The sequence below is a fragment of the Dermacentor silvarum genome, chromosome 3 (genome assembly GCF_013339745.2).
Source record: "Dermacentor silvarum isolate Dsil-2018 chromosome 3, BIME_Dsil_1.4, whole genome shotgun sequence".
Lineage (NCBI taxonomy): Eukaryota > Metazoa > Arthropoda > Arachnida > Ixodida > Ixodidae > Dermacentor > Dermacentor silvarum.
In genome coordinates this window covers 13,726,664-13,752,869 of record NC_051156.1, presented here as the reverse complement: position 1 = coordinate 13,752,869, position 26,206 = coordinate 13,726,664, and the positions used below count along the sequence as shown (strand labels likewise).

The window sequence follows — 26,206 nt, the reverse complement described above, 5'->3', positions numbered from 1 at the left end:
GGAGGCGAAGCTCACATGTCAGCGAAGGTCACGATTTCCCGGCCTTAGACGAAACTGTGAAAGTGACAAGTAAACAGAACCAGCCATGACAATTTGTGTCATTCACACTGATTCTGATAAAACTGCTCTGCTGATTTCATTCTACAAATATAGATACTCAACTTCCCGAGAAAGACCAAATTTATCAAGGTTCTTTAGAGACCAAATGATGATAGTCTGACACATGGACCAAACACACTCATTACTCCCCTTAGATATATGGCACAGAAACATGGATTCTTCAGTTAGGCTGCGCAATTGATTCAGCATAAATAAGAAATAAAACATGAAATAAATAATGGCGCGATTCAACCTGATTACCTCTAGAGGCAGACATTACTTGTCCGACCAACCGCAATGTCCTGGAATCTAATGAGAAGGATCACGAAGTTTTCCATCATTCACGTTAGGGCACGTATAGCGATTGCGAGATGGCTGCCGAGCACTGAAGAAGTAATGTGTCAGCGTTCCAGGTAATTGTTTTCCAGAAACCTTCCTGTAGCAGTTCTCGACGCCGTTAACTGCAACTCCAAATAATATTTTAGCAGATTTTCGGGCGGGCATTCTCCATAGTGGCGTTATTATTACGATTCGTGCTAAGCTGACAATTTAACACTATTGTTCAGCTTCAATTTCACAATTGCAGCATGTACCTTTTAAACTGAATAATTGAGGAGTTAGCGAGTGAATATTTTCCATAAGTTATCTGAACATTGCGATTCATCTTGCAGATAATTTTCTGCACTTTCATAAGTTCAAAGGAAAAGGAGAAATAGCGCTATCTGTCGCAAGCAAGTTTTAAGAAAACTGTTCTATTACCAAAAAAAAGATGTTGTATATCATTTTCAAATGTTCCCTTCCCTTCTCTCTGTGACCTTGCTAGTGCCCTGCTCCCAGTGTAGGGTAGCCTATCCCAGACGCTTTTCTGGACCACACCCATTTCTTTCTTCTCTTCATATGGGGATAACTTTTAGCTTATCTTTCATTCGGACATCTATAGGAGATGGCCACAACAAAGCACTAATTATTTCTGTCTCGCCATGTTTCCTTTAACGTTTCTTTTTCCTTCTGAAGAGAGAGAGAGAAATGAACTTCATTTAAAAGCGGTTCTCTGTCTCAGCGAAAGTCGAGGGGAAAAGAAATATGCTGTCTGACTGCGCCGAGAAAGTGCTGCAATGCAACGCGCTGAAAACTTCTTTCTGTCCTTTCCCTGCGACCCCGTCCAAAGAATCGGGCGACAATGGAGTGCTGCTTGACGTATTCCACGGCGCGCTCCACTCACAGTTGACACCCGGCCCCGCAGAGAAGTGGGTGGATTGTGATTTTTTTTTTCAATGGGCATTTTTTATTATTTATTTATTCGTTTGTTTTTCGTTTTGCAAGCGTACGAGTGCAGTGGAGTTACCGTGGCAACTGAACGACCTAAGAGCCGAGTTCCCTCTGCTAGCCCGCTGCCAGCCGAATGCTTTGTGCATGCGCGGCCTAGTGGCTGCTGGGCGGAACCAAAGGATACGCCTCCGCGCACAGCGAATTGACAGGGCTATGCCAAATACCTCTGGTATACGCTCGACGCCACACCGTCCGCGCTTCTTTCACATAAAGCTTCTAGCCGTTATCGCACGCGCCGTTTCACTATTATGAGAGCCCACCCAACCAAAAAACACGCTTATCCTTCACTCACCCGAAACTTACTAGCAACATCTAGTGAGATTACTTGCCCATATGTATGATTGCTGCTGCCACAAGCAAAATCGGGGTTTTGTCGCATCGACGTAAACGCATGATGCAGCAAAGTTCCTTTACACAAAGCACCATCCATTTCGAATCAATCGTGTATCCTATACAATATGGCCGCACAAGGATGTATACGATCTACTTCTCGACTGCCTCAGAAACATTGCGCATAGACAGTGCCTCGAACATCAACTATGAACTCCTTTTATTTTATTCACGTCGAACTGTCACTTGCCAAAATGTTAGGCCAATGGCCATGAAAAGTATTGCAACGAAATCAATGAAATCACTCGAACGCTTTCTTTGCGACGAATATGGACTCTACTGCGTCGTGTGTGTGTTTCATTCTTGCATCTGAAATTTGTGTACGCAGCCAGACGCGTTTCTGGTTAACATCCCTGCCTTCTCGCTTTCTTTGATCCTCTCTCCCCAGTCATTCGCGGATTTTTTTGCGAATTTCTCGAAACCACAATTTTTCGAAAGACAAGTTTAGTTTTACTCTGCTTTACCACTCTTTTTATTTAGACAACACCTAATGCAAGAATTTCTTGTCTTTTTTTTTCCTATGCCATTAACCAATTGAATAGGGGCAGCAGTCGACAGCAAGCAGCGACATATGCACGGTTATTTTATATAAATAAAAAAGGCCGTGATTGAGTTAAGAGCATATAGTTGGCTTTCTTCATTTGTATTCAGAAAGTCACAAGATAGTCGCAGAGAATAAAATTATAGGGTATGAGGTGATACTTAGCGCCGAAAGCTGTTTTGATCACCATTTCGGTTCTAACTTCACAGCAAGGTGTTTTTAAGAAGCACAATGGATAGTAAAATCACGTTCATGCTTTCTTTCGGTTAGACTAGGCGCTAAGCAGCCGGAGACTGTATTCACTTTGATCGTCATCATGAAATCTTAGTCTTCTGCACATAAGAAGCCTTTTGGTTAGCATAGTGCTACAGCTCGATTAACTCCTCTTTCGGTCAATGGAAAAGCTGCTTGCTCAGTTAGAAAGCTTTTTGCATGTGCGCTACACAAATCCGACACTGCAACTTTTTCATTTTTCTTTTTACCCTGCTATTCCTTTCAAACTACTGAGCGTAGCTTGCAACTCTTCTTGTTTATTACCATCCTCACCTCTAAACAAGTTTCCGCTGTGGTTCAGCCGGTGTCCGGGAGTTCCATCCATGCACATCAATTCTGTTTCGTCAAAGGGACTAGTTATCTAGCGAAGTAATTGAAACTTCGTATATGCAGAGGCAGGGTGCCACATGAATGAGTCAGACTTCACTGCTCTTAATTCAGAATGAGATGGCCTACCTAAGCACTAGATGAAATATCAGTTCTTCGGATATAACACTTTCTCTTAATTTTGTTACTGGGGCGAAGGAAGGGGAAGAGGCTGTTTTATTTGTTATACGGTGACGGTGTTACTCGTCATTGTTATCTAAGTCTAAAATGTGCAACGTAGTGTCTAGTTTGCAATGTCAGCTTTCTCGCAGCTTTCTTGATACCTTGTTTTGATTTACGTTTCTTTGATTGCTGGGTTGAGACGCGGAAATCACTAGCGTGCTTCTGACTAAACATTGGTTTGAAGTCAGCGCTTGCTACATCCATTTTCTTTTTTTAAGTTCCCGTTCTTCTTCGCGCCGTTTTCCTTACCTGTGTAATTCTGCGAAGCCATCCAACTTGCCGCACATATGCCATGCGTCTCTCATTGTTTTCGTGCGAGGAACGACAAAAATGACGCAGCTTTTTCCCCAGCGCGATGCAAGACGCCCACCATTGTCCAAGGCTGCATGACATTGGTGGAGCACAGGTTACTGGTTAGGCTTTGTTTTGTCGAGAGGAAAACATCGCGAAATGTTCTATTCGACTAGTTCGTGTTAATCGCCGGCGGGCTTACGAAAATTGACACAGTTCTCCATCAGGTCGAAATACGTGGTACAAGCATCACCTTATTTTTCTTACTAGTATTACATGTAAGGTAAGCGAAAGCAAGCATTCTTGCAGCCATTCCAACGAACCGAGCTCTCCGAACTGCATTACTGGTGACAAAGCGCTGCGCACTGCGTACAACCCGAAGGTCCGTAGCTAGGTCTCCGCTGTCCAGGGCAGACGAATGTCTTTGTACTTGTAGCTAAATCAGGTAGACGATTAGCAGCTCGAAATGCAGCCGTACTGCTTTTCACGAGGGTGGGTAAGGCATATAGTAAAAACACTTCGAAATTATCATAGAGGAAAGGAAATGAGTGCACGAGCAGTAAGCTTGTGTTTCAAGATTACACGATTTGGCCTATCGGCCTCCAAAATAGATGTGAGCGCCCTGCGTTTTTGGTGTGGCCTTGCCCTCAAGCATCTCCACCGATGCCTGTGAAGCTCGCTCATAGCACTTGACAAGCAATTAAAAGCTAACAAATGCTTCCAATCATTATTTTACTCATACGCAACATCAATAGCAACACGTCTGAGAGCTATACAAGTACTCCAACCCCTGCGTCGCATAGCAGACGTACATCTTATATGGGGCAGTGCCACTGATCTCCAACTAAAGTAGGCGCTTTCTTTCTCGATGTGGCTTCTGCTTATCGGCAGTGCACGCGCATCGGGAAAACAAATGAAGACCTTGGCCCCATTGGAGAAAAGGGGGGGGGGGGGGGGTGGCACACACTACCACTAAAGATATACGCGCATATCATATCGTTATATTCAGCACTGTCTCAATAAGGCACTGCGTCCGTGAGGATCCCTTTTCAATTAACCGTATCGCGGAGCTCTGCCCATGCGTCACCTACAAGCCCGAAGAGGGCAGCGAGGAAGTTGGAATGGCGAGGGCCGCTTCCCGCTCACCGGCCATAGCGTGCGGACGGAAGAAGGCGCGGACTCCGGCGCAGGGGCTACTCCAGGGTCCAGCGATCGCCGACCGCCAGCGTCCCCTTCCCTGCTTAGAGGCCGAAGTAGGTTAGTGTGCTGCCTCGGCTCGGAGAAAGGGCTCCTCGGTCACGTGGTCGGCGCGCTATAAGAAGCCTGTCTCGGCGGGCGGTCGCGCGTCTCTGGCGGACACGCTACCCGCAGCAGCAGCAGCAACAGCTCCTACCGCGCGTGAGAGGCAGCCATGCCGAGCACCAGCCTCCTGGGAAGCCGCCGGCCGGCCGGGGTCACTGGCACCCATCGGGGTCAGTGCGCCTCGGTGGCTTGCACGATACTCCTCCTCGTGCTCATGGTCTCTGCCGCACGGGCAGCCCCGACCACGGTAAGTCCCCATCCACGTTCCCTTAGCCCACGGCCCGAACTCTTCCCCCGTGTGTAAAAGCCAACGCATAGTGCGCGCCTGAAGACGTCGAGTGCGTGCTCGAGGGAACCTAATGGCTCCAACGCTCCCTCGTCGGCCTTCGTGAACAAGCACGACACGTATTGCCGGAGCTTTCATCGCCGGGCGCACTCTGGACTCGAGCAAGAATGGCCGCGTGCTCCTACGCTGCGGTCCACTGAAGAGCCAGATTTCGCTGCCTCCACGGCCTCATTTGCTTCTTTTCTTTTTATCTGGCCATGTCTATCGTGGATTTACCTGCATCTATTTGCGCCGACGATAGTGCGTGGTGACCGCATTTAAAGACTCCTGTTCTCGCCGTCAGGAAAAAGTGGACTCGGCACACCCGACACTTTCTCGAATGATCTGTCGCCCAGCCCAAAGGCCCGGCCCGGAAACAATGAGCGCTGATCGATGGGTGTCCAGAAGAGAGGGCCGCTCGGAACGGAGCACGCCGAGGATCGCGCAGGTCGCCTCTCCTGTGCACCGTCACTCGAGTGTTTTGGGGTCGCAGCCTTCGGGGTGATTGACGCGTCACGCCGAGTTGTCTCCAGCGCGGGCTCCTTTCCTCCCGCGTAATTGTTATGGCATCGATGAACGGAGCAACGAAGAATTTGGCAGCGTGTTCGCAAAGCGTGCCTTGTCTGGACCGTAAGGGTTTATTTATACCGTCATGATGTACGATCGAGTCGCATGGTTTTATCCTTGAGTAGCCAGTTTCTCTTATTTGTTTGAAGAGACATATTTAGAATTTCATTTTATATCCGAGGTAACTGGAAGGCTGTTTTATATTATGACGTCGAAGATATAAACAACTCAGATATTTCTAAGGAGTTGTAAAGCTTGGTGGACAGAACTGGTATTAGTAATAAACGGAGCTTTTTCTCCACTCGTGCGGCAGCATCGTCGCTCACGGAGAAGGCCAGGCCAGACTATCAAAGAATGCCGTCAAATTAAGTGCCTGAAAGTAGAATTCGCTTTGTGATGCAATCGGATAGGACGTTCTGGCGGGACTAGTTGGTTCATAGCTTTTAGACGTTTATAAACTGCGCGAAAAAAACGAGGACACAAGAAAGAAAACACACACGACGCCACGAGCGCAGATAGATCGGATAGTTTTTCATTCATAAATCAAACCTTCGCCACTTTCAACAGTCTTTTCATGTGTTCGCTCTGAAAGACAACTGCGTTTTGACGACCACTGCGTATCTCGGCAACTGTTCTTTTTATTTATTCATTTATTTATTTTTTTGGCCGGGTTTACATTGTGGCCATGGCAGCATACCTTTGCCTTTCTTCGTAAATATTCTGCTTTTCGGAACAAGGGACAAGCACGTTCTTGCGCTTTACTTTGTGAACAGGAATCCGGAAAGTGCTTCATCAGCCTTTAATTCATTGAAGAGTCTTACAGACATAATCAAGTATTAAAATACTATGGTCCGTGAATGTTTCGGTGCCTTAGTTCGGCATAGAGAACCCGGAAAGGAGACAGACGTCATTCTCATCCGGGAATGTTTATAGTTCACATTTTTACTGAGCTGTTGCGCAAAATATACCGAATCATGCTGACACTCGTACGTGTCACTGACCTTCTGAAAGCTCGTAGCCTACGGATCAGAAGGTGTACAAGATAGAAACAGCAAGCGGCCGGTAACCTTCTTTTACAGCGAAAACTGGCAACTTTTCCAATCACGCGGTCAAGTCAAAATTTTCCTCTTTCTCAAAAATAAAAGTACTGTTACTAATGAATGAACGCAAAGTGAAGTCTGTGAAATTCAGCGCATGTACGCAAAGAACCTTCCAGAGATTCAATATACATTTACTACTGTACCATAAATTTGGTATGGTGAGGTCCCTTCTGAATTGTCTTCTTGAATAAGTCTCTGAAAGGCACAGTAATTTTAGCCTGTTCTCAACTATGATTGAAGGTCATATTTATAGATACTGCAATACTTCAACCTGCGACTCCTGTTCGAAATATAAAGGACGATTACTGCCGTTTGACGCGTAGCGGTAGCACGCTAGACTGTGCTGTGCTCAGCGCCTGTCCACAAATGGCACATTTACGACGTCGTGCGTCAAACGCTGCAACGCTGTGTTTCTGCTCGAACAGGCGCTCTTCGTTGTTCGCTATCGTGTCTGCCTGTATTTCTCTATCACGCCGGCAATTGCAGGGCAACGTGATGGTGCTGCATGGGTTAGTTAAGGCCGTGTATCCAAAATCGTTCTGGCTTGTTCGAAATGAATTGGCAATGTTTGGTTACGACAATATTTGCGCCGCGCGAAGTCTTTGGCGTGAACGGCGAATATGACGTACGGCTGTATTCTAGCAGGGGAGGGTTGCAAAAGTGTTGCAATGCAGGTGTAGCATTGAACGTGCAAACCTGCAAAGCGATTTTCTTGCTGGTTACTTTATAGTTGAACAAATATAGATTGGAGGAGCTCAGAATACCAAAATGTAGCGAGCAGTGTGTGAATGTACTGCGCGAGCCTTGACCCGCGATTGGTTTCACGTGCGTTGTTAAGGTGCATGTGCACACGTCAGGTGAATAATTGTTCTATGCTTTGGTGTTCGCAGATTGGGATCGCAGGTGGGGACGAAAATATGTAAAGCTTTACCTGCTGCATATGATTTTAAACGTAACCAACATTTATCAGTGACGTGCGCGCGTACACATGTTGCGCACAAAAAGTGCAAATTGCGCAGATGATGGTAGGTATATGTGAAGGAAATGATTGATAACCTCTTCGCATTCATGTTTAAATGCCGCGTGCCTTCGCAATTTTTTGCAATGGCTCGCTAGGACTGCACATAGCGATAACTTTAGCTGACATCGCACGTTACAAAGAGGGCCTTCGCGCCCTCTCACAGGGCTTCTATCGCCTTGACAGCAGCCACAAAATGTATTGGAGAACACTGTCTAGAATTCTCTAGAGCTTACACCACCGAAGTTCAAGAGCACCGCCAGCGCTTTCCTTAGCCAGGACTCCGGCCATGTACGACCCTTCGCTAGAAATTTTCGCCGACACAGCGTCTAGTTTGCCAATAAGTTTAACTAACCTTTAATGAGTGAAGCCCAGCTAGAAGGCAACCCACTTACGGAAAAGCATTCGCAGAAGTCGCAAAACAAGCCTGTAGAAATTCTCACACGCGATGATTCTGTCAAGCATGTTGTAGCCGCAGGCCCTCACCTTTGAGTCGGAGCGCAAATCTTTCCCTCATTCACGCACCACGGGGCCTGACAAAAAAAAGGGGGGGAGTCCGTATAACTGGCGCAGTAAATGGCTGAGCAAGTGAGCCAGCCGTGAGTGATTGTCTTTTTGTGAACTGACGATTGGTGCTTGCGCGCAGCCGGAGCCCGCCTCCACGGACAGTGTGAACGTGACGGCAGTGGCGACTCCGGTGATCACCACCGAAGTTAACAGCACGGGCAGCAGTGGAGGAGGCGAGACGGGCTTCTCGTGCGAGGGGCGCATTTTCGGCTACTACGGGGACCCGGGTAACTGCTCGCTGTTCCACTACTGCGAGCCGTTCGCCGACCCGGAGAACAACCAGTTCGTGCTGCACGCCGCCTACCTGTGCCCCAACGACACCGTGTTCAACCAGCTGAGCCTGACGTGCGCCTACGCTCACGAAGCACTGCCGTGCCGCCGCGCGCCCGAGTACTACTACATCAACTCGCACGTGGTGCCCGCAGACAGCAGCCAAGACAGCACGCAGGTGAGCCGGAGGGGGTCCGAAACAAACTGCGGTCAGCCTCATCACGGTGATTCTATAAATATAGCACGATTGAGAGGGGCGTGCCCTGCAATGAAGTCGCTACTTTCTCTCCTCTCTGTAATATAATTCGCCACCGTCTTACGCGCAATACTCATACAAATAGCGTATGTTTTCTGCTTGCTTTTTTATTTTTTATTTTATTGCTTTTTTTTTATTGTGAAAAGCTGAAGAGAGGGCATCTATTTCTAAAACGAGTTCTCCTAGACGCCTTGCGCTTTCTTTACGCCTCAGATTGCGTTATTTTTCTCGGTTTGCGTTGCGCCAGTATGTTCGTTTATCAGCACTAAGCAACAATGTCTTACACTGCGGACGCCGTAGCCAATGTGGTCAAAAAACACGATATTTATGTCATAAATATGCGCTCCGGTGTCTCTGTCATCGGAGCTCTTACACGGCTTGGATGTGTAGCAACGAGTTAAGTGCAGGGCTTCGAAGTTCCATGGGCTGCTGTGGGCTGCGACTTATGGACGCGCAGAGGTTCTCAAAGCGAAGAAGTTCCGCTAAATCGTCCAGCAATGATTACGGCCTCGTGCCCAGTTTTACAAAGGTTCCATATAGGCCCGATTGGATGCACTGAGTAAAATGCAAACACACATAAAACGCCAAATCTCCAGTGATTCGTCGGAAGTCTATCGTTCATGCTCATACATTTTTCGGTACAGATTTTGAAGAAACATGTCGTGAACGGCCCCTTTCGTCATCGACGACAGAAGCGCCTTGGTGACCTTACATTCACTCGCTCGTGTGGCCTGCACTGCACGAATTCGTGTAATTCAAGATAGTGTCGTCCTATGGCCATTTAGCTTGTATGTTCTTATATGCTCTGTTTGTGTACCCTGTATCTCAGCTAACGTTAGCCAAGCTGTTCGACGAAAAAAAAAGAAATTTTTAATAAATACTGTGCAAGCTACAAATACAAGAACTAAGGTGTTCGACCGCCAGCGGTATGACGACCGACCATCATAGGTCCTAAGATCGTATCCTGCCGAGTATATTTTTAACCTTTTTTTTATTTTTTCGTTGAACAGCTTAGCTACCATTACTTGGGACACCCTATATATTCGGTTTCTCGCCAAACGTTCGCCTCACAGCCTTATCCTTGTAGCTTCCCTGGTTTATTCGCAGACGTGATGTCGTACGCGTAAACTGAGGCAACTGTAGTTTTCTATCATATTCAGTAGTTCAGTAAAACATTTGTTGTTGGCGATTGTACAGCATTTTGGACATAGTACCGTTTTCTTGCATACGGCCAGGGCCCTACACAAGAGGCATTCGCATGAGAAGTGCACCCAGCGTTGTGAAGACCCGTTCCACTCGCGTTTTGTCCTATTCGTGAAGAACCAAACACCCTAAAGAAAGAGACCTTGGCCGCAAGAGTGTTTCGCTTTAATGACAGCATTCGGTAAAATAAAACTACATACACTGTACCCTATAAACCCTTTCACGTTATTTGTTATGATGCAACTTTTCCTTTAAAAATAAAGTCGCAGTTTCGCCCGAAAGGCGGAGCAAATTAATAGACAGCTATACTAAGTAAGGATATTAGTTTTATCGGCTGTGTAAACTTGCGAATGCGCTTACTAACTAAATTAACAAGCACAAGTGCAACACGTGACACGAGATTCCGTGTCTCACAGAGCAAGAGGCGGCCGCGGCCGGCCTCGATATGCGCTCCATCGATAAACGCCGCGACTCCTTCAGGACAGTTCGGAAAAGATGAAGACTTCCGGTGCATTTTTAGGGCACAAGAGGCGCTCACGCGCCGTTGTTTTGGTCACCCGCGACCTGCCGTCACTTAGAGGCGATTTGCTTAACTCGCACTCCTAAATATCGAGGCCTTCCATCGCTTCCGGCTTTCTCGTTCTGACAAGAGCAACGCACCCCTCGTGCAATCTTTCTTCTTTTTTTCGCCCTCCATTGCAAGCTCGAAGTTCGTCATTCTCCGCGGATGTTCCTTGAAGTTTCAAAAGACCGGTTTAATGCGGAAGTGCTGGCCTGACTTCGTGTCTAATAGTCTTGGCACGACTGCCGTATACCTTTCAGCGTGTCTGCGTGAGGAGTTAATATTAAATCATCGCTCGGAGTTTCCTGTCACTCAGGACGTTAATGACCTTCAAGCATGTAAATGTTCCAAGGTCGGCACAATGCAAGGATTTTTTTTCTTCGTGAAGGGCGAGCTCTTAGCTGAAAACTGGATACCACAGGCCGAGATGATGCGACCAGGGAGCCAGGCAAGTGATAAGATTCGGCCGTGCATCAACCTGCGATTATTCTCAACAACAAACGAATTGCAGGAAGAGGTGATAAAGTGTTTTCAAAGAGAAAATAAAAGTTAACAGCCGTGTGGATTACGCAATCTTATTTATAGGAAATTATGTGTGCCGTGGCCGTCTGCTGTGCTATGTTAATCACCAATCACGCCGGCAAATCAGTGTGCTCTAGAACACGACAGCGCACAGTGAACGTCCAGACCATCCTGTCACTGCAACAGGCACGAAAAAGCGTAAACCTTGGCAGAGTTCTTACAAGCTAACGCTGAGTAGACAATATGACGAGAGAAAACATGGTGGATCGAGACTCATGAACAGACCATGCAGAAATTTTCGCACGACCATGTCAACAGGCCCAAATAAAGCGTGAAATTGCCCTATAAAGATTTATCCAGGGACAACGAATACAATCTAAGAAGCATGCAGGGATTTATTGCAGAAGTGTTTTAGCGTACCTTGTATCAGTGAACTTTCATGGAAGCGTCATACATCTCAGAAAATTTGGCCCCAAAACAAATTAGGTCTATATTTTTAAACGAACATGGTCGGAAAACAACAACGTCGTACTGCTAGAACACTCTAAGGTCGACTGCAGTGATAAAAAGAACGGAATAACAGATGCCTCATTATTTATTAAAGAGCCTTCTTGCTCTCTCGCTCTGTCGTGTCAGAAAATTGCTTACCGAAAATTAAAAAGAAATACATGAAGCCGCGTGCCGAAGAAAAACTTCACACGTAGCTCCTTTTATTTCAATATGTACTAAATGAATGACTAATTTCTAGACGTTTCTTTCCTCCTTATACTACACAACCTTTCGCCTACTGTTTAGGTCAGTGAACCATGGGCAGAAAGCGTAGTGTGGTACTGCGAACCGCTACTCCTTTATGGCCGAATAGCTCCCCTTGATGATTACAGTGCTAGTATATACAACGTTTGTTCAACCAAACAGGGCGTCGCCATCAGTGAAAGTGGCTTAAACCGAGACTCATTCTTTTACCGTTCACCATAACGCGCTTGCGCGCGGTTTTCCCCGCGTAACTCTGCATTTAAACACGCTTGATATAACGAATCTTCAACCACACTCTTACACTTTCTCGGTTAAGGTCCTCAATCATTTGTTTTAATTCGTCCCCATTGTTGCTGAATAGGACAATATCATCTGCAAACCGAAGGTTGCTGAGATATTCGCCGTTGATCCTCACTCCTAAGCCTTTCTAGTCTAAGAGCTTGAATACTTCTTCTAAGCATGCAGTGAATAGCATTGGAGAGATTGTGTCTCCTTGCCTGACCCCTTTCTTGTTAGGTATCTTTCTACTTTTCTTGTGGAGAACCACATTGTGGATTGCTGTGCAATCCTTGTAGATATTTGCCAAGATATTCACGTATGCCTCCTGTACTCCTTGATTACGCAATGCCTCTATGATGCTGGTATCTCGATCTACTGAATCAGATACCATTTCATAATCTATGAAAGTCATACAGAGTGGTTGATTGTACTTCACAGATTTTTCGATTACCTGTTTGATGTCATGGATGTGATCCATTGTAGAATATCCCCTCCTGAAGCTTTTTGTTAGGTAACTTTCTACTTTTATTCTTGATATGTAACTTTCTACTTTTCTTGAAGAGAAACAATGTAGCTGTGTAATCTTTTTAGATATTTCCCAAGATATTCAGGTATGCCTCCGATACTCCTTGATTGGGCAGGAAACTTGCAGGCGCAAGTTGGAATCAACTAGCGCGAGACAGCGGTAATTGGAGATCACAGGGAGAGGCCTTCGTCCTGCAGGGGACATAAATATAGGTTGATGATGATGATGATATAACGAATGCAGAGGCTGCGATAAATTTAAGCCCCCTATAACCACAGCATGGCACCATTGTGTAAGCGCTTCTTCTATCAGGTGAAACTGAATAACAAAAGTAAGAAAAACGAATACAGTTTACGTGTGCTACAATGTGGGGGGCAAGACAAGGACGCCAAGCTGAGCAAATGCCATCAAATAACATCAGCAAGAAAGGACTACCTGAAGTTCTTCGGCAATCAACTGAAGTGCCTTTAATGGACACTCTATAGCCGCGAACTTTGTGCGGCCCACAGGCGAGCATCCGCACAAGCGGCACATCTTTAGGTTAACCTCACCGCGGCAGTACGTGATGTACTCGGCATTGCACGGTTTCTGAAGGTAAGAGCAGCAAGGCGAGGACTGCGCTTGTGCTGCTGTCCTCGTCTTGCTACCCTTTCTTCCCTCCAGAAACAATACCCGCGCTTCTCGTAACATGGCACTCCGCACTGACGCGCGCAAACCCGTCGCAGGCCTTTGTACAAGCGTGTCGCATGTCACGGCGGAGCTGTTGCATCGACTGACATGCGCTCTTGAATCCCTCGAATTTCTCTACGGTCATCATCGTCAGTGGTGTCGTTCAGAACACACAGTTCGCGAAAGTGCACAGAAATGGAAAACCACCACTGTTCACGAGATTCGTGAACACCGGTTTAATAACTAATAAAGTCCGGAGTCTATGTTTAATTTGAATGTCAGCCATATCCTATGCATGCTAGCCATACCCGAGCGTAGGTATATTTGCCACCTAGCTACATTCGCGCACCAACCAAGAAGAAACTCGCCGCTGTATAGCTTAGTGACAGTGGCGTTTCGTTGCTAATCTCGAGTTCATTGGTTGGATTCCGGCCTCGCATTTTGATGAGGCCGAAGTGCAAGAACGCTCGGTGCACAATAAAGAACCCTGGAGGGTCTAAACTATTCCGGAATGCTCCACTACAGCGTGGCTCACAATAATGTCGTGTTTTTGGCCCGTCAAACAGCAGAATTAACGTTATTTTTCAAGAAGAAGAAGAAGCAGCTATTTTCACAAGTCACGGGTCTCTAGAACTGCAGAAGCTAAAGTTGTAACTGCTTCGCACTTCGGGTGAAGCGGCAATTTCTATTTACGTTTTCTTCATGCGTCAGCAAATGCTAGTAACAACAGTTTATACGCTAACCAACTCAGATTGAAGGCTGACAACAAACGCGGCAGAAACTCGTCTTTGACGCTTGCGATTCGTCCAGTTTTCGCAATGACAATAAATGGATGCAGTAAATGTGCAATTTAGTCAAGTGCTTAGGTTATTGTTATTATGCTTTGTTGGTTTGTACGCGGGGTCTGCTGAAAGTCAGAGACTATTTTAGGTTTCTGATTATTTATACACATGTGTTTTGATTTCAGCAAAAACAGAAATGTTTTACACAAGGAACACAGATAACCTTCGAGCCTTTGTAAATATGTCCACAGTTGTCATATTTGTCCGTAACTTCGCGCGAACGTACAGGCTTTCTTTTTCATTTTTTGCAATACCCAGTCCCAGTCCTGGCTGCCAGAGTACAGCAATCTCCCCGGATGCGTTGCGCAGTGTAATTGATGGAACCCGTTAACCTGCTTCATGTGGTCCGCCTGTAGTGGCCACTGTGATCTTGCACTGAGAAGCCCTCCCAGGTGTAGGACAGAGAGGATGGGATATTAGAATGAGGACTTCTGGAGAAACTGCGGTGAAATTTTAAAGAGGAGAGATCATCTCGGTTATGTCATATCAGCAAAACTATAAACGCTAAACGCTCATTCACACTAGGCCGACAAGACACCGATTTTGGTCTGCCCACTGTTGGCGCCAGCAGTTTACAGGACGGAAAACGCTGTGTCCAACAGTCGGCAGACCAAGATCGGTGTCTTGTCGGCCTAGTGTGAATAAGCCTTTACAACACCGAGACTACTACAATACGTTGTTCCCTTTCCAGGCTCACGGGCCTTTGTAACAGCGGCTTAATTCACACACCAAGACGTACACTTGGGACTACGTCCATGCTTATAAACCGGTTACAGAGTGATTGCAAGCCACACTTTGATGTAATTACGTGTGACAGGCGATCTGATTTATGCTAATGGTACTGTCCCGCCCGCAGTTTATTTCGGTGCCGTTAGCTGTTTGACTCGGTGAATCTGTTCCTTTGCGTAGCCTCTTCTTCTTTCTGGGGTTTTACGTACCAAAACCAGTTCTGATTATAAGGCAAGCCGTAGACCTCAGACAAAGGGTTGCGCAGTATCGCATCAAAGCTGCGACGCTATGCACTGATTGCCCACCAGGGCGCGCTTATGCGCTGAAACAAAAAAGCACCATGGATATTTACAAGAATTAGAAGAAAGAAGTTAGAAGGAAAAATCTGTTCGATGGCACAAAGGGCAGTGCCTTGCTATTTGAGGCTCGAGGCGGTTTTCTAAGGACAAAAACATACCGGAGCAAATATTCGGAACTAGATGAGGCATGTGTATGCTACAGCAAAGATCCGGAGACCACTCAACACATCCTAATAGATCGTGAAGGTATTCACCCAGTGAGAACAGTAGGTAACGTACACCTTCCAGAAGCGCTTGGGCTTAAATTGAAAGGAAGCATCAACCGGTCAACAGTCGATACAAGCAAGAGACGGTCAGAGAATTGGTGGAAAAGAAGCAGGGAAGAGATTGATACGACCTGATTTGATCACTTACAGTCCTATAGGTAGCGGTAAAAGGTAGAAATTGAGAAAAAAAAGGTTAATGAAATGTATTGAAAAATACTAGATAAAAAACATGTATAACATACCTGATTAAATTAAGCCGGCTAGGTGACTATTTGCAACCGCCCCTTTTCAAAGGGGATGCCATTAAATCATCATTATTATCGCCATCATCAAAGTTTCAAATAGGGGTTCGGCGACAGTTTCGGCGAACCCCCGAACTACGTCGCCGAAGTACTGCACCGTTTACCAACAGTAATATAAGCCAATTGCATCGAGCATCAACGAAAACGGCATTTTTTTTTTACGTGTGGCTGTGCTGTCCAGGCATCGTCCAGTTTCGTTATGCCTCTAAAGTCATAGCGAGGCAGTCCGTTCAGCATACACCCCCCCCCCCCCCTCCTTAGCTATATGCTACGCGATGAAATGCAGAATCAGTCACCGGCAATTTGAATGTGATCGCCAGCGTGGTAATATTTCGCACTAATATCTCCTTCCTGGTAAGAAAGTAGCTTGCCTTTGCACACGAAAGTGACAGTGTAGGGTGGATTCTATAAAATGTTAACTAAACCAGTTCATTTTGTTCACCACTTCCCGAAAATAAACAGTTTCGAGATGCTCTGTGCCAGTTCAGTTATGTCTTAACTGATTACCTTCATACAGCTTTCAGCTGTACAGGTGCAGCGTTCGGAGAATGGCACCCGTCTCTCCTATCGTTCTTCAGCTCAGGCCTCCACAAGAGGCACCGAGAAAAAGAACAGTTTGTGCGCATTCCTTGAATGTCCAGGAAGCCGTCTCGGGGGTCAAAACAGTTCAACGACACGGTGGTCGCTTGGCTTGGGCGTTCTCAGCGCCTGCGAGCGAATATCGGTTTCGGTGCAAACGCGAACAAAGAAGCGCACAATCGGAGCTCTGGAGGGGCAGAAAGCAAGCACTTGCGGGGATTCCCCGTGAGTCCGCCACCGAGAGAGAACGATATGCGAAGCAGCGGCGCTCTCGTGGGTGCTGCTCGCCTCCCATCGCTAGAGCGGGCGCGTGCCTTGCCGCGCGCGTTCGCGACAGGCATCGGCGCGCATCACAAAGGCTCCCGCCGTCTTCCTCGACCGCGTGTGCGCGGCCCGTTTAGCCGCCGACGTCGGCGAGGCGGTGCACGCGGAAAACGGGCCTGGGCCTATTTCGAGCGAGCCGAGATTGGCAGCGGCGGCGGCCGATGGCAGGGGCCGGCGTGCCCGATAGGAAACCAGTTCCCCGTGTCGAGCAGGAAAAACAAACAGGCGTCGCCCGTGCGTCTGCTCCGCCGCGTTGCACGCATCACCGCTGGGAACCACGACGACAGCACCCCCCCCCCGTCCCCCACTCCCCTTCTCGCGGGCCTGTCTCCACTCTGCAGGACATCGCTTCGGTGAAAGCAACTAAGTGACACCCAATGCCGGCCTCCTAATCATCTCTGGCGTTGTTGCCGTGCTCTTTGATACATTTTTGGTTGTTGCTTTTTTTTTTTTTTTTTTTTTTTTACCGTGCGCCAGAAGTAAGTGGCCAGAGAATGACGCCGCCAGATTGCGGCGTGCCTGTGACTGTTTTGAGTCGCACCTGCAACCGCGCAGTTGGCACAGCGAGTCGGCTTTCCCTCTTGGCTTTGTCCCATCCGCGCTCACCTGCGCGTTGCACGTGGGCCGGGTTGAGTGACACGTCCCGTGCAGTCAAGCTGACGCAGCCCGGCTCCACGTTCGGTCACCGACCGGCTAGCGTTGACGTGAACGCGTCAGGCGAACCTCAGCACGACGAGGTTGCTCAGATCATTTCCTTAGGGTTCGTATAAACGTCCTCCGTGACTCGCGCAACAACTGCTGTGCGCGCTGCGGTGCACGAGGTGGGCACGGATCAGTTCCGAGGTTGAAAAGGGGGCAGCGGCACGTTCTGAGACACAAACGCTAAGGCACAAGCAAGGCTGGTATTCTCCGAATGCTGCCGGAACTCGCGATGCGCACACCCCCGCGACCACCGTGTGTGCATTGCTTCCACTCAAGGTGGCACAAGGGCCCGCTGAGCTTGCGGCACGAAGCGGAAGCGGGCGAGACCCGCGGATATAGAGTCGCTGGCGGGTGAACCCCCCAGCAGGCTTTTCGTAAATGAAAGAGCACTGTCTGGTGGGGGAGTCCACTTTCTATATTGTTACCGAATTTATATTTTTAGGGAATATCCATGGGTATTCGCTAACAGAAGCACACACACACCCGCATACGAAAGATAGGCAGAGAGAAGAGGCATTGAAATTTACGAATTCTTATCTCCTGCCATGCTGCAGCCAAGCGTTAGAGGCGATGCGAGAAAAGAGCACATTTCAAGAGCAAATTTTCAAGCGTGCGCAGTGGACGCGGACTGCCTACGGCAGGTTAGCCAGAAAACACTCTCCTGTAAGTGCGATCCGTGTGATCACCAGTGGTTTCAGTGGGACATTGAGCAGCGGTATTGTAACAAGGCACAAAGGCCTCGCTTATCAGACACCGATACGACGAAGTCGATACTCGCATCACTCAAAATTGTGCCGAAGTACTGCTGCCGCTGTTGAAGGAGCCAACAGAATTGGTCGAAAACCTGTCCCTCAAATCTTCTGGGTTTTTTATTATTATTATATTTTACTGAGCCTGAATGACTAAGGGACTAAGAGTAGCAGTGATTATTCCCTGATTTACTCCGACATTATGTAGTGAACTTGCAAATCAGTTCGTGTCAAGTAAACCAAGTGAAGCAAGTATGGCAAATCAGTGGTGCTGAAATTCGCAAGGTGGATAAATTTTTATTAAATAGAGAATTGTGAGACACTGTGGAGTATACAGCGAAGATACAATGGGAAACCATTCGGGTACCTCAGAATAAATGCCGAAATCTTGGCGTTTAAAATACTATATGCATTGGCCTAGGAATACTCACCGTGTCTCAGAAATATGGCTTCTATTACAGCAGAGCAACGCGAGTAGTTACATCTTTCACTGTAACGTTTGCAAGGGGCTGCCTACAAGCAAAATAATAGCTGCGGCTTACGATATGCCTTCGGAATACGCATTGACATGAATAACTCTTAGTTTCAGCATTCTTCCTCAATTCAGTAGACGCATCTGGTACTGATTCACACTGGCGTTTGCGTCAGCTCTATGCACGCTCAAAATAGAAGTGGCGCAACAACAAAGTCGTCATCAAACCAATGGTAGAACAAGTTGTCTTTGGAGCTACTAGCCTTTTAACAGTCATCCGAATTGGTACAAGAATATTTCTTTCACAGATTTAGTTTTGGTTCAGCTCTCCCAACTGATCCCCTCGCATAAGTTAAATAAAAGCAAAATACATAAAAAAGGTGGATTTCAGAAATTCTGTCCCTCTGGCAACTTCAACAATCATAATGACGGAAAATCCGCGAATCGGTATACGCCCAACAATGGGCACCATAAGCTCAAAGCATGTAGAACGACCAGAAACAGAAATATCTGTATTAACTCAGGGTGTTGCAAAAGGCAAAGCATAATTGTTCGACATCCCTTTAAATAGTTTGAACGAATGAAGCGTTCACGATCTGTCCAATGGAAGCTAAGTTATCGAGGCACAGATTTTATTTACGAGCTCCTGTTTATGGACAATTTTGAAAGGACTGGATAAATATTTGCTCGTTTATTAAAAGCTTAACGTCGTGTGTCGCAAAGTGCGCGTCTCCCCGGAAAACCCTTGCCCACCTGAACGAGTTCGCCGCACGCAGGAGTTCAACACGCTTGCTCGGCACCCAAGAGTGAACGGCCTCGGCAGCCACCGAACAGAAACTTGCTCGGTCGAGTCACGCCGGCCACAGTAATGCGCACAACGCACTGAAACTGGCCCAGAGAAGAGCGGATTGAATGGCCGCATGGGCGCACCATTAAGACCGCAGCATTCGGCAACCGCAGACAATGGCATCGCGCGCCCGCGGCCGCCATTAGCAAACTGGAACGCGCTTCATCGGTGTAACCACGGCAAGAAGAAAACGAGCGACCCGGTCGGCACAGTTAAGCTCAATTTCGGGTCAATGCTCCGAGCTTGACGACCAGGCATACGTGTTCGTTTAGGCACCGGTCGTACGCGACCGGTGCCTCAGCAGGACGATAACCGGGTAACTACTGCTCTCAATGCGAGAGCAGTGCGGGAACACAGCAGTGTTGCCCCCGCGCCCGATGCTTCCAGAGGAGCGAAAGCGTTCGCAATACACGGTTTCTTCGGCAGGTCTGCTTGCCTTGGAGCGCAGAGTTTCCTACTCGAATTACTAGAGGGAACCACTCTGGCGCTGCGAGTGGTGGTTAGCGCTAGCGGCATTTGTGTGATTTTCGTGCTTGTGGCTTCAGACGTTTTGTGGCTCTGTTTACTACGCTTTATCTGCCTTTATTGGCCAAAATTTAGAAGCAATCCTGTTGTTCGATATCTAGAGGGCAATAAGACCCTGTGTACATTCATAATCATTGTGAATTGTTGCGTTCAAAAGTCAATATGTTTTGACAATGATCGATTTCTAAAGTCACAAGTCCGTTTGAAGTTACGAAGTTACGGCGAATCCAAGCATACCACACATCAACCTTACCCTGACAATTACTTTTTGCTCTCGTGTTTTCTCTCCCCCACCCGTTTAACCGCCGGTGTCTTGGCCAATCCCCCGCAGTGGGGACGCGCCATAATATAGGAAGCAAACAAGCAAGCAGTCACAGTCATGTCTGCCGCTCCAGTACACACTGGCGCCACAGTTACCCGAGTAACTTTTGTAAGAAACTCTACGGTACATCGTCCCACGTGTACTCAGTACTCATTCTCTCCCTATTTTACTCTTTCTATTCCTCCATGCAGGGTAGCAAACCGGACGTTCTTCTGGTTGACCTCCCTGCCTTTCCTCTCCTTGCTCTCTCTCTCTCTCTCTCTACGGCCTGGACGGTTGTGCAGTCAAACCTCTGAGTGCGTGAATTCACTCTAATTTCTATGGACGTGCTCTTCTCAGATCACATTGATACGTCCTGTGTACAAGAAATATCGTTCAATATGAAGGATGCAAACAGTAAAAATTATTTCCGACTTATTCACAACATAGAATGAGAAATTAATTGTGGGGTCTTTCGAGCCAAAACCGCAATTTTATTATGTGGGACGCCGTAGTGGGAGACTCCGGATTAATTTTGACCACCTGTAGTTCTTTAACTTGCACCCGACAAAGAGATTAACATGTAGATCTTTGCGATGTACTGGCGAAAGGAACAGCAGGTGATCCTCCAACGCTTCTAGGCCCCACTTGAGCTATGCGTCCTTGTCGTCATACAGAGGGTTGTAACGATATTATCAGGCCGGCTACTGTGCAATGCCTCGTACACATTGTGTTCGGGCACTCATTAAACCAATTTATTTCATTGGTCTTCTTTATTTTTTATTTAGTTTTCGTGTTCTATCCACGTTTGAGCCTGGAGCCTTGCCACTGAGTCTCCGTTCCCAGGTTCACATTTTATTGCGATAGCAATTATATGGACACTCAAAAGCAGATTTCTGCCGTCGGCGTCGCCGTCGCCGTCGCCGTGAGGTTTCGTATGACGTCAATGGAGATAAAATCGTCGCCGCGCGCCGAACGCTGTATGTGCGAGTGAAAGGGCGCGAGGGGCGCGCGCTTTCACGGGGAGTGAACGCACGGCGGAGAACAAACGCGCGTTCTGCGCCGTGCTCGCTTAAGGGCTGCAGAAGTAGGCGTCTCTTTCCTCCTTTACAATCACCATATATGTAGAGCAAACGCGCCTTCTTCCGATGCGCGAGAGGCCGTGGGGGAGGGGGGAGGGGGGAGGGGGAGGGAAGGGAGGCGACGTTTAGCTGCGGCACCAAGTGTCTATTTATATCAGAGGCTCCGGCAACAGTCACCAACGCCGCACGCATTTTGAGCGAACGCGGGCAAAACGCCGACGGCGTCGACAACAGTTCTGCGTGTTGCCGGTGCTGCTGCATGTCCAAGTTTATACAGCTGATAAAGCTGCTATCATTACTCCGTATAGCTCTCTTCAAATTTGCTATCGCAATTGATGCTTCGCCTTTCAGGTGAAACTGCGACAACTTTTTTATTTCAATAAAGAAACTAAAATAACGCGTCCTCTTTAGTACGGGTGGCGTTGAAAGAACATGTAATAAAGCTTTAAAGTGATCGTGTAAATTTTCTGCAGGTGCTATCTAACGCAACTTTTGCTTGCAGGAGCAGAGCGCTACACCATTTCCTAACTTCCCCCTTGTATCTCCGATGCTGTAGCGGTGCAGCTGATGTACCACCGATCGCCAAAATTAAAGGCCACTCGCCCGTGGCCGGCAACGGCCGACTGCTGTTTACATTATTTGCGATTATTAGCTCTAAACAATTTTACACTTCATTTTCAAAACATCATTTTTCTTTCCTGCCTTACCCAAACAGCGGCAAGAAAACTTAACGCTAACATTCCCATACGTGTTTGCTTTGAGTAGAAAAAGACCACGTGTCTTCGTTCTCGAACGGAGGCGTTGTCCTTGTTTAAAATTTTTCTTCTAAAGTTAAGCTTGGTTATTGTGCGTATCGTTTAAATCTAAGTATTCCCTTCTTAATTTCAGCTTTCTCTACGGTGACAACAAGAGTACATAGGAACGACAGCATCTCCAAAGAACCAAAGCCAGACCTGTCCTGTCAGAGGCTTGCCTCCGTCCTTGTCTGTTGGCGCTGTATGCACTTGTTAATCTATCAGGAATGTAAATTAATAGTGAAACCACCGGATATAAAACTGAACTCGATTTACTTAGATTTGGCCCGCAATTTACCGCTTAGGTTAGATTTCTGGTTATGCCACATGCACGTTATGAATAGGTGCCATCATCATCATCATCATCATCATCATCAGCCTATATTTATGTCCACTGCAGGACGAAGGCCTCTCCCTGCGATCTCCAATTACCCCTGTCTTGCGCTAGAGAATTCCAACTTGCGCCTGCGAATTTCCTAACTTCATCATCCCACCTGACTTTCTGCCGTCCTCGACTGCGCTTCCTTTCTCTTGGTATCCATTCTGTAACCCTAATTGTCCACCGGTTATCCATCCTACGCATTACATGGCCTGCCCAGCTCCATTTCTTCCGCTTAATGTCAACTAGAATATCGTCTACCCCCGTTTGTTCTCTGATCCACACCACTCTCTTCCTGTCTCTTAACGTTACTCCTCAGATTTTTCGTTCTATTGCTCTTTGTGCGGTCCTTAACTAGTTCTCGAGCCTCTTTGTTAACCTCCAAGTTTCTGTCCATATTTAGCACCGGTAGAATGCAATGATTGTACACTTTTCTTTTCAACGACAGTGGTAAGCTCCCAGTCAGGATTTGGCAATGCCTGCCGTATGCACTCCAACCCAATTTTATTCTTCTGTAAATTTCTTTCTCATGATCAGGGTCCCCTGTGGTGCCATAGGAGCGTAATTTCTATGTTGACGTACACACGGGGCCGGACCACAACGCGTGTCTGGAGTCTGCAGGAATGTGGACGAGGAGGAGCTCATACTAAGACAGGCGGTCCAGGTCGCAAGATAAGTGGAAGCGCTCGTCAAGAGGGAGCGAGGGTAAACAGGGCCCCAGGAAAAGAACAGAAGTCGCAGACCAATGAAGCAAGGAATGTGTAGGGAAAGGAGCAGTGCTCGAGTCACGGAAATGCATTTGGAAATCTCGAAAGCGTCAATAATAGCCGGTACAAGAAATAGTACGATGTGGAAAAGCAAGCGGTTTCGCTTTAATCTGGATAGACGCGTGGTACAGTGCTTCATCTGCAGAGCGTCGGATCAAGGATCTCAACCGTAAGTTGTCAGAATCGACATGCGGTGGCTGTTCCAGTAGCGGGTGGGCTGAAACAAGCTCTAGGTGAGGTTTTCGTCTAGTATCTTTCACCCACGGGCATGGGCAGCATTCCGGTCAAGTTAATTCTATTACGTTCATCCTTCTTACGCAAAATTTGCCTTGTAGTTCATTGGTCGTAATAGATCAAATTGATTGGTTGATTATTGATTGATTGATTGATTGATTGATTGATTGATTGATTGATTGATTGATTGATTGATTGATTGATTGATTGATTGATTGATTCGCAGGGCTCGACGACCAACTCAGGAGGCAACTCGACAGCGGCACCGGAAGGGACAACGACGACGACGGGGGCACCCCCTGCGGACCAGGTGGCCACATCGTAGGACACCGCAGAGTGCCGGGGCGGCACTGCGGGGCCGCCGCCTCGGCTGTACATACCCTCCGCCGGTGGGTGGACGCCGGCGACGCTGTTTCCAGGGCGCAAGAGTAGTGGTGGCAGCAGAGAGGGCCTGCAAACCCGCACTAAATCTTGAGAGGATTCTTTGCAATCGTTGAAGACGGGAAGCGAAAAGAGGAAGAGGCAGTCACTGAGCTGTCTCGGTGAATAAGCGCTGAACTTTATTGGCGAGCCGAATTGAAGATAGTCAGTCAAACAAGAGAAAGCTAACAAATAATGCAAAGGAGCGAAGATACTGTTTACAACGAGTGAAATTAGGACATCTGCAGGGTGTGCCATAGTTCTGCAGATTGTTCAAATTCTTAAAACACGCACAGACACGCACAGACTGCCAGGATGCGCTTCAGAATATTGAAAATATATAATTAGGATCTCGTTCTTTCATATAATACCTGATTCATCACCGTCAGAATAGTTTGGCTTTCACGAAAGAATCAGTGGATGTGTGCATAAGAAGCGTGGGTCGTCATCTCCGAAAACTCGTTTTCACAGCTGGCAATGTTGAGATCATTAAACTTTAGTCGATGATGACGTATATTTTTCTCTGCTTAAAAACTTCCACTTTCAATACTTTTTCGTTCTGTACGCCACAAAATGAGAAATTACAGATCTCTGCGCAGTTTTTAACATCCATCCCATATAAAATTCTTCAGAGGCTGTCAAGTTATACCTTAATTATTGTTGAACTTATGCTGTTCGAAATTCTAAATGCTTCTTTGGGAAACGTTGTACTTGATTTCATGCCAGACATAATGCACAGACATTTATGTAATCATGATGTACGTCACACGGACAAGTACAATTCCAAACACTCATGACCTCAGAATTTTCGCTTTCCAAGATACTCTTTATAAAGCATAAATGACAAATATCACCAAATATGCGGCCAGAACCAATGTGTGTGAAAAAGCAGGCGCATAAGCCGGACGAAGTTTCGGGCATATCGAGCCACCAAGTTAGGTGCATTGACCGATGTCGGATAGCTTTGAATTCATTTCTATTTCTTTTCCGGCCAAAGTAGAATATCAAGGCCTATTAATTCATAGAGATTTTTCCTGGTGGTCTTTTTCTTCCTCTAAAGAGTAAACGCCTTGAACGCAACACTCACTGGCAGCAAGATAGCTCACGATTACGTATGTGAAAAGCATTTTTCGCTGTCTTCCGATGTAGCTTTCTGGAGCGGAAGGAAGAAAATCGGCTCACTGTCATAAGGTGTCGCACAAGGCCAACTGTTGTGTAGCTCAGGCTTGAAGGTATTCGGAGTATGACGTTTGTCTTTCAATCAATTTTTTCTCCTCGTCTTTAGTCACTCAAGGAATGTTCCTCAAGAATGCATGATTAAAGCATGATTTTGCACCTGCCTTTAGTGTCGAACTTAATCATGGCACAGGTGAACTTTCGGACTTAAAAGATATCGCCCTACATAGTTTAGGAGACAAGAGAAATAGACCTCAACCGTCTACTTTGCAGACTTGACCCATCTCAGCGTTTATTTATTTATTTAGCGTTCTTCGTTGCTAACGCCATACATGCAATTGTTGTCTCTTTTCAGCGATTCTTGCGACCGCTTTTTGTACCGCTCCACTTCGTTCCTGCACCGAGAGGCGGCGCTTGGCAACCAACCGCCTGCACCCATCCAACTTGTCCGCATGGAAGCCCGGCGGCCGACGTTCAACACGGCGTTGTACGGCGCTGCCCTGCGACATGAAGCATTATTAAACCAAAACATTCCAGCCACCATCCCACCCGACTCGTTCACTCTGTTCGCCGCTTACCGCGATGACTCATCAGCTGCGTCGTGCTGCCAAGCGCGAGGTAGTGCGTGCGAGACGCGGCCACGTCGACCGCATTTCAATCGAGTTATATATATAGCACGCTGGCTTCGCTTTTTGTGCACATTCTACGGCGTCCTTCGCTGCGCAGGTAATATTCGCTAGAGGCCTCAAACGCGTCTTTTGTGTCGGCTCTGGCTTGATGTGGCTTTCACCAAAGCAAATTCAAAACATATTGGCTTGACTCACAATGAGGTGTGGGGTGTCAGCGGCTGCGATGAGAACCCTGGCGAGGTTGTGCTACTGCCCTCGATTCGACCTACAGAGAAAATTCCTGCACAATGGACTGGGATGAGTAGAAGATCGTCGTCTACCCGTTCAAATAATATTTGAGCATCGATTTAACTGCTCAGCGATTCTGTAAACAATAAAAGACCAATTCGTGCTTTTT

At 47.1% G+C, this 26,206-nt stretch overlaps 2 protein-coding genes across 2 annotated transcripts in view; one reads left to right on the top strand and one right to left on the bottom strand.

Annotated features, from left to right (window-relative positions):
- The first annotated feature begins 4,797 nt into the window (after positions 1-4,797).
- On the top strand, positions 4,798-25,661 carry LOC119445335 (uncharacterized). Its single transcript, XM_037709644.2, has 4 exons — positions 4,798-5,021; positions 8,431-8,799; positions 23,811-23,973; positions 25,536-25,661. Exons 1-3 carry the CDS (start codon positions 4,884-4,886, stop codon positions 23,907-23,909), a joined length of 606 nt encoding a protein of 201 aa, XP_037565572.1. The 5' UTR covers positions 4,798-4,883; the 3' UTR covers positions 23,910-23,973; positions 25,536-25,661.
- LOC119445334 (urease accessory protein UreD-like) overlaps positions 25,503-26,206 on the bottom strand; it is a 93,832-nt gene continuing 93,128 nt past the window's right edge. Inside the window, 1 exon segment of the mRNA XM_037709643.2 lies at positions 25,503-25,680. The gene's annotated coding sequence lies outside the window, so the exon portion shown is untranslated.